We start from the raw sequence: 15,170 nt of genomic DNA, 5'->3' as shown, positions 1-15,170 counted from the left end.
GCTTGCGTTGAAAGCATTTTTTCCCTATCTCAAAGAGGTCGTGCAGGTGTTCATAGACAATACTACCACCATGTGGTACTGCAACAAACAGGGCGGAGTGGGGTCCTGGACCCTTTGTCAATAGGCACTACGTCTCTGGACATGGCTGAAACATCAGGGCATTACCTGGTGGTTCAACATCTGGCAGGTTCTCAACGTCAGAGCAGATAAACTTGGCCGTCGATGCACAGCCAATCACAAATGGTGTCTCCATCCGGAGGTGGCGCAAGGTCTCTTTCAGCAGTGGGGAGAGCCTTGGTTAGATCTGTTCGCCTCCACAGAGAACACGCTGTGTCAGCTGTTTTATGTGTTGGAGTTTCAAAGGCGGCACTCGCTGGGAGACGCTTTGTCTTGAGTGGAACTCCGGCCTCCTTTCCGCCTATACCACTTCTGCCCAGAGTTCTCAAGAACATCAGGAACGACTGGGACCAAGTCATCATGGTGGCTCCGGACTGAGCACGGAGAGTATATTATCCAGAGCTATTGAATATGGCCATTGATCCTCCACTCAGACCGCCTCTTTGGGAAGATCTGTCTCAGCAGTAGGGGATGGTTCTCTACCCGAACCTGTCCAATCTCTGCCTTCATGCGTGGAGATTGAGCGGCGACAGTTGACGACGTTTGATCTTCCACCCTAAGTCTGTGATGTTACCTTGGCAGCCAGGTGTCCCTCCACCAAAACGGTATACGCCTATTGTTGGCATACATTTGTGGCATGGTGCACCAACAAATCTGTTGATACCCTCTCTGCCCCTCTATCTGTGGTTCTTTTGTTCATTCTTTTCTTTGGACCAGCAGGGCTCTGCTTTGGGCACCCTTAAAGGGTATTTAGCTGCCATTTCGCCCTTTCTTAGGTTACCTGATCAGCCCTCAGTCTTTAAATCTCCTATTGTGATTAGATTCCTAAAAGGTCTTACCCATTTATTTCCTCCCACTCCATTTATCATGCCTCAGTGGGACCTCAGTCTTGTCCTTACTTAATGTGTACCCCCTTTGAGCTGATGCACAATTGTCCTTTACAGCTCCTCACCTTCAAAACTGTCTTTCTTGTTGCCATCACTTCTGCTCGCAGGGTGAGTAAGCTTCAGGCCCTTTCGTCCAAACCTCCATACTTGTCTGTGCACCCTGAGAAAGTGGTGTTGCGCACTAAGGCTTCCTTCCTTCCAAAAGTGGTTACACCTTTTCATGTAGGCCAGTCCTTCACCCTGCCTTCTTTCTATGCACCCCCACATCCTTCGCATGAGGAGGTGAGACTCCACCGTTTGGACCCAAAAAGAGTGTTGGCATTCTATCTTAATCGTACTAAAGATTTCCAGGTGGACAATCAACTCTTTGTCGGGTATGTGGGTGCAAAGAAAGGGAAGGCGGGGCAGAAACATACCATCTCTCGATGGGTACTTCTTTGCATCAAGATGTGCTACGCTTAGGCCAAGAAGCAACCCCCTGAGGGCTTGTGTGCTAATTCCACCAGAGCAACTGCTGCTTCCACAGAGCACACGGAGTTCCTGTCCTGGATATCTGCCAGGCAGCTACGTGGGCATCCCTGCACATGTTTGCTAAACACTGCTGCCTGGACAGTCAGGTCAGCTACTTTGGTCGTTGGGTCTTTCTGGACTTTCTAGTATGATATTGGTTCGCAGCCCTCCACCGAGGATGGCATTGCTTGGATATCTATTCTAGGAAGGAATCTGCAACTAGAAGTCTCTATCAGATGTACGAGTTACTTAGCTTCAGTAACAAAATATCTAGTAGAGACATATTCAAGTTTATTCAAGTTCAGGCAAGAACTGATTTCTAGGGACCAGAATTCCCCCTTCAGGTCCTTGGCTCTGGCGCACCAATCTCCGTGTTCTTAGCGCCTCTGCGCTTTGGCGTGGAAATTCATTAAAAGAAACTGACGTCACTGCCCTGAGGTGGCATCTATGTACTACTCCAGTCATCACGGTGAATACGATGTCCGCGGAGTTGACTGATACCACCTACCGACGTGCAAGGGTGTTGCTCAAAGAAAAATCCCCGGATCCAGTCTGCCGCCTGGGGGAAAATTCTAAGGTAAGAAATTTGCAACTAGAATGTCTCTACCAGATATTTCGTTACCGCAGGTAGGTAACTTGTACATTAGTATCTTAATATAGATTCACACTGGACTTGCATGCCGGTGAATTTGCTGATAGTTCTTTTTTGATAATTAATTTGTCAATAAAATAACTGATACACAAGAAAAGGCCAGTTCAGACATTTTGGTTCAAGCCAGTTTTGGTTCAAGCCAGTTCGCCGACATACCTCTAGGGAAGTATTGCTTGGGTGTATGTTCTGAATTGAAGATCTGCGGTTAGAAGTCTCTATCAGAAGTACAAGTTACTTATCTTTGGTAACGACTTTTCTGGTAGTGACTTCATATAACCACAGATTCCTCACCGACACTTCCATCCTCCCTGTTGTGTGATTGGACTCTATTAATAAGAACCTAAGTCTGGGACTCTGCACACTGTCTACCAATTTGCTTTTAGGGCTCTGCGTCTGGGGGCACAGACAGTCCCAAAAGCAGCTGTCAGCACGTGGGAGTGGTGACTATATTGGCCCTGCACATCATTTCTGGAGCAGAACGTGTTAGTGCGGAATTGTGGGCATTGGCGCTTCCCCTGAAAAGTCCATGTAGATGCTGCTTACTTGTCTAACACTGGATTTCTGCGCAGCTCTGCAGAAATAGTCATGGAGGCAACTGGTTTTGATGTACTGGAGTGGTGCGTATGTGGGCACTGTGACATAATTCCAAATTGGACAGTGTAGTTGTGGAGCAGACCGCCACCTCCCAGTGCGCAGAGGTACTGCAAGTTTTTCCAGATCCAGTCTTCACGTCTGGGGAATATTCTACAGTGAGGAATCTGTGGTTACAGTCTCTATCAGGAAGTGTTACTAAAGGTAGGTAACTGGTTCTTCATGGTGGATAGTCCGTTACATCAAAATCTGCCATGCGCTGGCTAAGAAGCAAGCCCCCAGAGAGCTTGAAGACTCATTCTGCTAGGGCCAAGGCTGCGACCACTGATTTTTCAGTCAGAGTGCCTGTCTTTGACATATGTCAGGCTGCAACGTGGGTGTCTGTTTACAAAGCGCTACCACCTTCATAGCCAGGTTGTCCTGCAGAACGTTTTGGTTTGAGCCATTCTACAGACCCACCACATAAGGAGGTATTGCTTTGGTATATATTCACAAAGTGAGGAATCTTTGGTTAGACTGCCATTGGAAGAACAAGTTATCTTTGGTAACACACTGTTCGATGGCATCTGTCGCTGTAGATACGCATGTTTTGCAATAGCTCGCCATCTGGTGTTGGGCCGGAGTGTTACAAGTTGTTTTTCTTCGAAGAAGTCTTTCGAGTCACGGGACCGAGTGACTCCTCCTTTTGTCTCCATTGCGCATGGGCGTCGACTCCATCTTCGATTGTTTTTTTTTCCGCCATCGGGTTCGGACGTGTTCCTGTCGCTCCGAGTTTCGGAACGGAAAGATAGCTAATTTCGGAAGATTTCAGTCGGTATTGTTGCGTTCGGGATCGGCGTAGTTAGATTCAACACCGCGTCGAAGGATCGAAGAGCTCCGGTGCCCTTCGGGGTAGTTTTTCGATCCCCCATCGGGGCCTGGTCGGCCCGACCGCGTGCTGAAGAACGCCGATGGAACGGACCCCGTTCCGTTTCTGCCCCAAATGCCACAATAAATACCCCTATACAGACCAACACTTGGTCTGCAACCTGTGCCTGTCACCTGAGCACAGTGAAGACACCTGCGAGGCCTGTCGTGCGTTCCGGTCCCGAAAAACACTCCGAGACCGTCGAGCCAGAAGACTTCAGATGGCGTCCGCGCCGACAGCCCACTGAGAGTTCGAGGAAGAAGAAGAGGAAGGTACCTTCTCGATCCAAGACTCAGACTCCGAAGGATTCGACGATACACAAACCGTGAGTAAGACGTCGAAGACCACTCAGAGGAAGATTTACAAGGCCCAGGGGACGCCACTGCCACCAGGCCATGGCTCCACCCATAAATTCGGTGACCGACCGTCGGCACCGAAAAAGGCCCAAACAGTGCCGAGATCGTCCGACTCCGGTCGAGACACCGGCACGCAGCCTTCTCGGGACCGAGAAAGTGCTGGAGACAAGCATCGACACCGAGATGCCGGTGTAGACACAGCTCGAAGCCGAGACAGCGGCCCCGAAGAAGATCGGCGCCGACAGGTTTCGGCCCCGAAAAAGAAAAAAGTCACCTCGGAGCCGAAAAAGGACGCAGACAAAGTTTCGGGCCCGAAACAAACTGCAACCGACCCAGCTTCAGGCTCTTATACAGAAGAGCACTCGCTAACCTCCCAAATGCAAAAGCATAGGTTTGAGGAAGAGCTACAATCAACTGATGTGGACCATACGCAAAAGCGTATTTTCATACAGCAGGGGACAGGAAAAATAAGCACCCTTCCCCCTATTAGAAGAAAGAGAAGGTTGGAGTTCCAAACTGAACAGACACCACAACCGAAAGTGGTGAAAAGAGTTACCCCACCACCCTCTCCTCCGCCCGTGATTAACGTCTCACCAGCACAAACTCCATCACACTCCCCAGCTCACACCACCATGAGCCAGGGTGACCAAGATCAAGACGCATGGGACCTATACGACGCCCCAGTGTCAGATAACAGTCCGGAGGCATACCCTACGAAGCCATCTCCACCAGAGGACAGCACCGCGTATTCTCAAGTGGTGGCTAGAGCAGCACAATTTCACAATGTAAGCCTCCACTCAGAACAGGTCGAGGATGATTTTTTATTCAACACACTCTCCTCCACCCACAGCTCATACCAAAGCCTGCCTATGCTCCCTGGTATGCTCCGGCACGCAAAAGAAATCTTTAAGGAGACGGTCAAAAGTAGGGCAATCACACCAAGGGTGGAAAAAAAGTATAAGGCGCCTCCTACAGACCCGGTTTTCATCACTACACAGCTGCCACCAGACTCTGTCGTTGTAGGAGCAGCTAGGAAAAGGGCCAACTCCCACACATCTGGAGATGCACCACCCCCAGATAAAGAAAGCCGCAAGTTCGATGCAGCTGGTAAGAGAGTCGCAGCACAAGCTGCAAACCAGTGGTGCATCGCGAACTCCCAGGCACTACTTGCGCGCTATGACAGGGCCCATTGGGATGAGATGCAACATCTCATTGAACATCTGCCCAAGGACCTACAAAATAGGGCAAAACAAGTGGTTGAGGAGGGACAGACCATTTCCAACAACCAGATCCGCTCCTCCATGGACGCTGCAGATACAGCTGCACGGACAATTAATACATCTGTAACTATCAGAAGGCATGCATGGCTCCGAACGTCTGGATTTAAACCAGAGATTCAGCAAGCAGTTCTCAATATGCCTTTTAACGAAAAAGAACTGTTCGGTCCAGAAGTGGACACAGCGATTGAGAAACTCAAAAAAGACACGGACACTGCCAAAGCCATGGGCGCACTCTACTCCCCGCAGAGCAGAGGGAATTACAGCACATTCCGTAAAACACCCTTTAGAGGGGGGTTTCGGGGTCAGAGCACACAAGCCAGCACCTCACAAGCAACACCGTCCAGTTACCAGGGACAGTATAGAGGAGGTTTTCGGGGACAATATAGAGGAGGGCAATTCCCTAGGAATAGAGGAAGATTTCAGAGCCCCAAAACCCCTACTACTAAACAGTGACTCACATGTCACTCACCCCCTCCACACAACACCAGTGGGGGGAAGAATAAGTCATTATTACAAAGCATGGGAGGAAATCACTACAGACACTTGGGTTTTAGCAATTATCCAACATGGTTATTGCATAGAATTTCTACAATTCCCTCCAAACATACCACCAAAAGCACAAAATTTGACAAAACATCATTCCAATCTCCTGGAGATAGAAGTGCAGGCACTATTGCAAAAGAATGCAATCGAATTAGTGCCAAACACACAAATAAACACAGGAGTTTACTCACTGTACTTTCTGATACCAAAGAAAGACAAAACGCTGAGACCAATCCTAGACCTCAGAGTAGTGAACACTCATCAAATCAGACCACTTTCACATGGTCACACTACAAGAAGTATTACCATTGCTAAAACTACACGACTACATGGCAACTTTAGACCTCAAGGATGCTTATTTCCATATACCAATACACCCATCGCACAGGAAATACCTAAGGTTTGTATTCAAAGGAATACATTACCAATTCAAGGTACTGCCTTTCGGATTAACAACCGCACCAAGAGTCTTTACCAAATGTCTAGCGGTAGTCGCTGCACACATAAGAAGGCAGCAAATACATGTGTTCCCATATCTAGACGACTGGCTAATCAAGGCCCATTCGTTAATAGAGTGCTCAAATCACACAAATCATATCATACAAACCCTCTTCAAACTAGGGTTCACCGTCAACTTCACAAAATCCAACATTCTGCCGCGCAAGGTACAACAATACCTAGGAGCCATAATAGACACATCAAAAGGAGTAGCCACTCCAAGTCCCCAAAGAATTCTAAATTTCAACACCATCATACAACGCATGTATCCAACACAAGGGATACAAGCAAAGATGGTATTACAACTCCTAGGCATGATGTCTTCATGCATAGCCATTGTCCCAAACGCAAGACTGCACATGAGGCCCTTACAACAGTGCCTAGCATCACAGTGGTCTCAAGCACAGGGTCATCTTCTAGATCTGGTGTTAATAGACCGCCAAACTTACCTCTCGCTTCTGTGGTGGAACAACATAAATTTAAACAAAGGGCGGCCTTTCCAAGACCCAGTGCCACAATACGTAATAACAACAGATGCTTCCATGACAGGGTGGGGAGCACACCTCGATCAACACAGCATACAAGGACAATGGAACGTACATCAAACAAAACTGCATATAAATCACCTAGAACTTCTAGCAGTTTTTCAAGCACTAAAAGCTTTCCAACCAATAATAGTTCACAAATACATTCTCGTCAAAACAGACAACATGACAACAATGTATTATCTAAACAAGCAAGGGGGGACGCACTCTACGCAGTTAAGCCTGCTAGCACAGAAGATTTGGCGTTGGGCAATTCACAACCAAATTCGCCTAATAGCACAATTTATACCAGGCATCCAAAATCAACTCGCAGACAATCTCTCTCGAGATCACCAACAAGTCCACGAATGGGAAATTCACCCCCAAATTCTGAACACTTATTTCAAACTCTGGGGAACACCTCAGATAGACTTGTTTGCGACAAAGGAGAACGCAAAATGCCAAAACGTCGCATCCAGATACCCACACAAACAGTCCCAAGGCAATGCCCTATGGATGAACTGGTCAGGGATATTTGCTTATGCTTTTCCTCCTCTCCCTCTCCTTCCTTACCTGGTAAACAAACTCAGTCAAAACAAACTCAAACTCATATTAATAGCACCAACTTGGGCAAGGCAACCCTGGTACACAACGCTGCTAGACCTATCAGTAGTACCCTGCATCAAATTGCCCAACAGGCCAGATCTGTTGACACAACACAACCAAAAGATCAGACACCCAGATCCAGCATCGCTGAATCTAGCAATCTGGCTCCTGAAATCCTAGAATTCGGGCACTTACAACTTACCCAAGAATGTATGGAAGTCATAAAGCAAGCCAGAAGGCCATCCACCAGGCACTGCTATGCAAGTAAATGGAAGAGGTTTGTCTGCTACTGCCATATTAATCAAATACAACCATTACACACAACTCCAGAACATGTAGTGGGTTACTTGCTTCACTTACAAAAATCTAACCTGGCTTTCTCTTCCATTAAAATACACCTTGCAGCAATATCTGCATACCTGCAGACTACCTATTCAACTTCCCTATATAAGATACCAGTCATTAAAGCATTCATGGAGGGCCTTAGGAGAATTATACCACCAAGAACACCACCTGTTCCTTCATGGAACCTAAATGTTGTCCTAACTAGACTTATGGGTCCACCTTTTGAACCCATGCACTCCTGCGAAATACAGTTCCTAACCTGGAAGGTGGCATTTCTCATCGCCATTACTTCCCTAAGAAGAGTAAGCGAGATTCAGGCGTTTACAATACAGGAACCTTTTATACAACTACACAAGAATAAGGTCGTCCTAAGGACCAATCCTAAATTTTTGCCAAAGGTTATTTCACCGTTCCATCTAAATCAAACAGTGGAACTTCCAGTGTTCTTTCCACAGCCAGATACCGTAGCTGAAAGGGCACTACATACATTAGATGTCAAAAGAGCATTGATGTATTACATTGACAGAACAAAGAACATCAGAAAGACTAAACAACTATTTATTGCATTTCAAAAACCTTATGCAGGAAACCCAATATCAAAGCAAGGTATAGCCAGATGGATAGTTAAATGCATCCAAATCTGCTACCTTAAAGCTAAACGACAGCTGCCCATTACACCAAGGGCACACTCAACCAGAAAGAAAGGTGCTACCATGGCCTTTCTAGGAAACATCCCAATGCAAGAAATATGTAAGGCAGCCACATGGTCTACGCCTCACACATTCACCAAGCACTACTGTATAGACGTGTTATCTGCACAACAAGCCACAGTAGGTCAAGCCGTATTAAGAACATTATTTCAAACTACTTCCACTCCTACAGGCTGATCCACCGCTTTTGGGGAAATAACTGCTTACTAGTCTATGCAAAACATGCGTATCTACAGCGACAGATGCCATCGAACTGAAAATGTCACTTACCCAGTGTACATCTGTTCGTGGCATCAGTCGCAGTAGATTCGCATGTGCCCACCCGCCTCCCCGGGAGCCTGTAGCAGTTTGGAAGTTACCTTCAACTATTTGTATATGTATCATCTCAACCTTAAATAGGTACATACTTAGTCACTCCATTGCATGGGCACTATTACTACAATTCAACTCCTACCTCACCCTCTGCGGGGAAAAACAATCGAAGATGGAGTCGACGCCCATGCGCAATGGAGACAAAAGGAGGAGTCACTCGGTCCTGTGACTCGAAAGACTTCTTCGAAGAAAAACAACTTGTAACACTCCGGCCCAACACCAGATGGCGAGCTATTGCAAAACATGCGAATCTACTGCGACTGATGCCACGAACAGATGTACACTTTGTAAGTGACATTTTCATTCTGGTGGATACTCTTACTGCAGATTCCTCACCTATCCTCCCACCTCTGCATTTTATGGAATAGACTCTTTACTTCTTAAGTGTCCCAATTTAAGGATCTGCAAACTGTCCAATTTGAATAGCCAATGATTCAGCATCCAGTGGTCCGGGCAGAGCTCAGAAAGAAACGAATTTGCGTGGTGTTGAATTATCGCTGTCACTTCCTGGCGTGAACAGTCAAAGCAAAACCCCACGGTCCCCTACCAACGCACAAGGGAATTACTGAAAAAATGCTTAGGATCCAGTCTGGTAATTGGGGGTTATTTACAAGTTGAGGAATCTACAGTTGGAGAACCCACCAGAAAGAGCATTACCAAAGGTAAGTAACTTGTTCTTCAGCTTTTTCTCCCTAGTTTGTCTGGTTTTCTGGGGGTCTCTGGTGGACTGGTCTATGCTAAGTATTGTATTGCAGAATTTGTGTAGCTGTTCGAATCTCCAATAAAGCTGTAAACTGCTCCAATTTGCATCAGACTTTTAAGCACTTATGAAGTGTATTATTGGAAAGATGTTGGCTATAGTATGTATGGAATTTGTGGCTCCAAGATGTAGTTGCGTGCTTTGGTTGGTGGTGTTTGTCATAATCTGAGCTTGTTGCCTTACAATGCTTTGTGGGTCCTGATCAATGTGATGAGCTGACTGTTGACTATCTTTTAATTTTTTCAGCTTTTCATTGCTGTACCAAGCCCATTGGGCTGGTGATTGTCCCTCTCTCTGTTTTAGGATTGGGCACTGATCCTGTTTCTTTGCCTGTGACTACCACTTTTCCTTTTGCCTCGCTTGGCCCAGTATACTTATATTGTGCTGTTTTATTTTTATTGGTACTTGTGTTATCAGAATTTGGCTTCCCATGGTGCTTGGGCTTTTTTTATATTCTTGGTTTGCAGCCTAAGGCTAGATTAAAGTGTTTTACTTATTCTGTCCGACTGTGAATCCTCAGTTACACATGCTAAATAGCAGTGTATTCGAATACTAAAAAGTTGCAGTTTATTCTAATGATATAAAGTGTACTTGAAGAGGCAAGCATTTTACTTTATTTCTAGTTAAACACCTTCCTGCACTGGTGGTCATTAGTTGACTGCTCTCTCCTCTGCCACACTTTATACATATTCTTCCTCTGCTATTTAATTGTGTAGCTCATATAATTGTTCCGAGTTCTCTGACGCTTTGAATTGCTTTGGATCGGCAAATGATCTAGATTGTGCTTTGTCCTATGCTAGTTCAGTTGTGGCTTGGCTACCTGCACGAACACCATGTGACAAAATCTTCAACGCTTTGAGGCTTGGCATTCCAGTGAGCCACTGCTTTCAAAAGAGAATTACAGGAACATTCAGTCAAGTATTAAGTAACTTGGGGGCTACTTACCGATGGCTGCTTTTGTGAACAAACTAAGTGCTTGAAGCAGTTAATTAAATGATGCTTGAAGATAGTGTTTGGTTATTTTTTTTTATATACATAAATATGTTTCTTGGGGCTTCGAGCGTGTAGTATATAGGAAGATTTGTGGATTAGCATTCAACAGATTTTATTTACTTTTTTTCTTCTTTTTGGAAAGCATTTTTACAGTACTAATGGGAGCTACTATAGGAGATATCTGAAGAATGGTACACAGAGATCCTTTCGCCGGAGTGATTGGAAGAACACTACTTAAATGCATTATCGCAGGCAAGGAACTCAAGTGCTGGTATGACCTCTCACCTGAGGGATCTAAAGAGCGTTTGTGGAAAGATACGTGTGGAAGAAAATTCCTAGAATAGTTATTGAAGCAGAAGTTTTGTCTGCTTCACTCAAGAGCTTTTAAAAATGGCTGTGAACCATGGTATCATTAGAAGGATTCTATAGGTTGATCCTTGGAGAATCTATTGTTCTAAAGAGCAGGTGATATTTCTAAGAGAACTAATCATATAGTGCTTTGAAGGCAGTAAGTTGCTGGTATAGGTGAATTACCATTAGCACTTTTTAGCAAATACATATAACTGCTGGTTCTCCTATTGAAGATTAAAAAGACATACAAAACAGCAGGAACGACTGTGCCCTTTTGTGAATACAAATATGTTATGTTTGAAACAGGGTGTGAAATATTTTGAGAATTTGATCTTGAAGCATACATTTACTGATTTTTGTGGCTCTCAGGCATGAAACTATTTGAAATTGGTAGAAGTGCCTTCCAGCTTTTTGGAAAAAGATAAGTCTTGCTGATTCATTTGCCTCCACCATATTACCCAAGTATTAGAATAGTGCTAGCTTTTGGCCAAGCTCGTGAACTGCAAGCCTTCAAAACAATGAAGCCAAGTGTTGACTGAGTTAATGTCATTATTTCATTGCTCCACATGTTTCCGCTTTTTTTCTTCTCTGTCTGCTTGTGTGTAAAATTTAAAGGGGGAAGTGTTCCACATGAGTACGTTCCTGAGGGTTTCACTCCAGGGCAGCCTTGTAATGTCAACAAGGTGTAAATAATGGCCATTGTGTAAACCTTTTCTGATGCAGCTATTTCTCCAGACATGATGTGCAATCTAGCAACTGTTGGGATTATTTGTTTTTTCAAAACACTGCTTTAGTTGTTGGACAGATCGATTTGTTAGAAACGTCAAAGTTTGTTGAGAAAAGTAAACCAAAGTTCTGTTCTTGATTGTGGGTTTGCAAATGACTGCTCCTCTTTAAACCCTTCGCTGCCATGCCTTTCCCCCTCAGGTGTCAGGCCTGTTTTTTTTGGCTATTTGGGACAGTTTGCAATTAGGCCCTCATACCTTTCTGTTCACCTAAGCTACCAACGCCAAATTTGCATCTTTTTTCCAACATTCTAGGGATTCTAGAGGTACCCAGAGTTTGTGGGTTCCCCTGGAGGCCAAGAAATTAGCCAAAATACAGCGCAAATGTTTTTTTTTTTTTTTTTTTTTTTTTTTTTTTTTTTTAAACAATGGGGGTAAAAAGGGCTGCAGAAGAAGGCTTGTGGCTTTTCCCTGAAAATGGCATCAACCAAGGGCTTGCGGTGCTAAAATCACCATCTTCCTAGATTTCAGGAATAGGCAGACTTCAATCAGAAAACCACATATTTCAACTCCACTTTGGCATTTTACTGGGACATACCCCTTTTGTACCATTTTGTGTGCTTTTAGCCTCTTTCCATTTAGTGGCTGAAATGGGTGTGAAACCAATGCTGGATCCCGCAAAGCTAAATATTTCTAAAAGGTAGACAAAATTCTGATTTCAGCAAGGGGTCATTTGTGTAGATCCTACAAAGTTTTCCTACAGAAAATAACAGCTGAAATAAAAGAAAATATTGAAATTGAGGTTAAAAAAACAGCAGGTTTTCTCCATATTTTACTCTAACATTTTCCTACCATGTCAGATTTTCAAAAGCAATATAACGTTACTTCTACTGGAATCTTCTGTTTTCAGGGATATATGGGGTTTGTAGGTTCATCAAGAACCCTAGGTACGCAGAGCCAATAAATGAGCTGCACCTTGCAATGGGTTTTCATTGTATACCGCATATACAGCAATTCCTTTGGTGAAATATAAAGAGTGAAAAATAGTTATCAAGGAAACCTTTGTATTGACAAAATAGGCACAAGATAAGGTGTTGAGGAGCAGTGGTTATTTACACATCTCTGAATTCCGGGGTCCCCATACTAGCATGTGAATTACAGGGCATTTCTCAAATAGACGTCTTTTTTACACAATGTCTTACATTTGAAAGGTAAAAATGTAGAGAAAGACGAGGGGTAATAACACGTGGTCTTCTATTCTGTGTTCCCCCCCCAAGTCTCCTGATAAAAATGGTACCTCACTTGCGTGGGTATGCCTAATGCTTGCATCAAGAAACGCAGCACGGACACATCACGTTCTTACATTGAAGTGTGACGTGCTTTTTCGAAAGTTCCTAGCTGTGGATTTTGGCCTCTAGCTCAGCCGGCACCTAGGGAAACCTACCAAACCTGTGTATTTTTTAAAACTAGACACCTAGGGGAATCCAGGATGGGTGACTTGTGGGGCTCTCACCAGAATCCTTTGCAAACCTTAATTTGGCAACAAAAAAAAATCTTAACATTTTGGTAATGGAAAGTGGGTAAGAAAATGTTGGGGGATCCACGCAAGCCACACCTCCATGGACTCCTCCGGGTGTCTAGTTTTCAAAAAGGTCAGTGTTTGGTAGGTTTCCTTAGTTTCCTTAGATGACCACCGCACACACCTGGGACCAAAAATGCAGGTGACTTTCTCTCTCCCCCCCCCAGAAAAAGAAGTAGGTTTGTTATACATCATTTTGATGTATCCACATCCTCCTGTGATGTTTCAAAAACACTAAAAAATTGTAAAATATTGTACAGAAAAGTCTATTGACCCTCTTTCTGATATTCTTTCCTTCATTCTTACCTTTGCCCAGCAGAGCTTTGATCTGGGCACTTTTATGGGTTATCTCTCTGCTCTGTCCACCTTCCTGAGGCTGCCTGACTAACCCTATTTATTTAAGTCCCCTTTTTATTTATAGGTTTCTGAAAGGGCTTGTACATATGTTTTCTCCATCATGCCCCAGTGGAACCTGAACCTGGTTCTCACCTATCTCATGTGTGCTCCTTTCGAGCCACTACACAGTTGTCCCCTCAGACTACTTACCATCAAAGCGGCCTTCTTAGTAGAGATAACATCTACCCAGAGGGTAAGTGAGCTGCAGGCTTTATCATTCAAGTCTCCCCATCTTAATGTGTTCCCTGAGTACGTCCCCAAGCCTCTTTCCTTCAGAAAGTTCCATCTTGGGCAGTCTGACACCCTGCCTGCCTTTTACGCTCCTCCACATCCCTCTAAAGCAGAGGAGCGACTCTACAGTCATGACCCAAAAAGGGCGTGGTCGTTCTACCTTGACCATACAAAGGTTCCAAGAGGACAACCATCTCTTTGTAGGGTATTTTAAAGTGAAAAAAGTTTGGGCAGTACAGAAAGGAATAATTTCACGCTGGGTTATTCTCTGTATCCAGATCTGCTACATCCTTGCTAAAAAACAGCCTCCTGAGGGCTTAGGGTCCCATTCCACCAGAGGCAAAGGTGAAACCACAAAGTTAGCTTGTAGAGTCCCAGTCCTGGACATCTGCCAGGAAGCAATGTGGGCGTCCCTGCACATGTTTGCCAAACACTAATGCCTGGACAGTCAGGCCCACAGGGACAGGTGTTTCAACCATTCAGTCCTTTTCAGGGCCCTAGCTTTGAGACACATCCGTCGGTTCACTTCATGGATTTGTGCTTCAGGTGTGGAAAGTCATGAAAAGTAACTGACATCCGCAAACCTGGTTGGCTTCCATACAGGTGACCGCATTGTCACTTGCGACACCATTAATGTTATCGATGCCACGTGGAACCAAACAGAGCCACCCGGCAGCACGCAAGGGTACTGCTCACGCAAAAGTTTCCGGAACCAGTCTGACACCTGGGAATTTCAAAGGTAAGAGATCTGCAACTATTGTCTACCATATAATGCGTTACCGAAGGTAAGTTACTTGTTCCACTGCACAAAAGATTACCACAATTTATTGTGAACCACTTACACCATCAGTTCAAACTACCTCTCTTTAGGATATAGTCCATGCCCAGGCAGCTTACAAAATGTTTGGATCCAGTAGCAACACAGCTGAAAAGGCAGGGGTTAAATGTATACTCCCACCTAGATGACTAGCTGATAAAGGTGAGACCACTTAGACAGTGTCAAAGAAGCATAAAAACGGTCAAGCATACACTACACAAACTAGGGTTCTCAAACCGTAGGCAAATCCTGTACAATACAGAGAAGGAAAATACTTTTCTAGGATCAAGACTTCGCTCCGTGGATATCAAATCATTCCTCACAACCAGGAGGGTCCTGGCATTGACAGAAGGGTCAACCTCTGACAGGGAGGATAGTTGGTAAACTAAAGGGCATAATGGCTTCATGCATCCAATTAAT

The 15,170-nt window shown here is 44.8% G+C and overlaps 1 protein-coding gene across 25 annotated transcripts in view; it reads left to right on the top strand.

Moving 5' to 3' along the window:
• Positions 1 to 15,170, top strand: part of UBAP2L (ubiquitin associated protein 2 like) — a 756,258-nt gene that overhangs the window by 715,813 nt on the left and 25,275 nt on the right. The window contains exon 30 of one of the 25 annotated variants that reach the window (XM_069218117.1): positions 10,794 to 10,922. The exons of 23 other annotated variants lie outside the window; for them this stretch is intronic. In XM_069218117.1, coding sequence (XP_069074218.1) covers positions 10,794 to 10,889 — 96 coding nt within the window. In that variant the 3' untranslated portion in view covers positions 10,890 to 10,922. The remainder of the gene's footprint in view (positions 1 to 10,793; positions 10,923 to 15,170) is intronic. One more of the 25 variants, XM_069218118.1, reaches the window with a different exon arrangement.

Source organism: Pleurodeles waltl, chromosome 12, assembly GCF_031143425.1.
Source record: "Pleurodeles waltl isolate 20211129_DDA chromosome 12, aPleWal1.hap1.20221129, whole genome shotgun sequence".
In the NCBI taxonomy this organism is placed as follows: domain Eukaryota; kingdom Metazoa; phylum Chordata; class Amphibia; order Caudata; family Salamandridae; genus Pleurodeles; species Pleurodeles waltl.
Note: the sequence above shows the minus strand (reverse complement) of the source record. Positions and strands in the feature narration are given on the sequence as shown.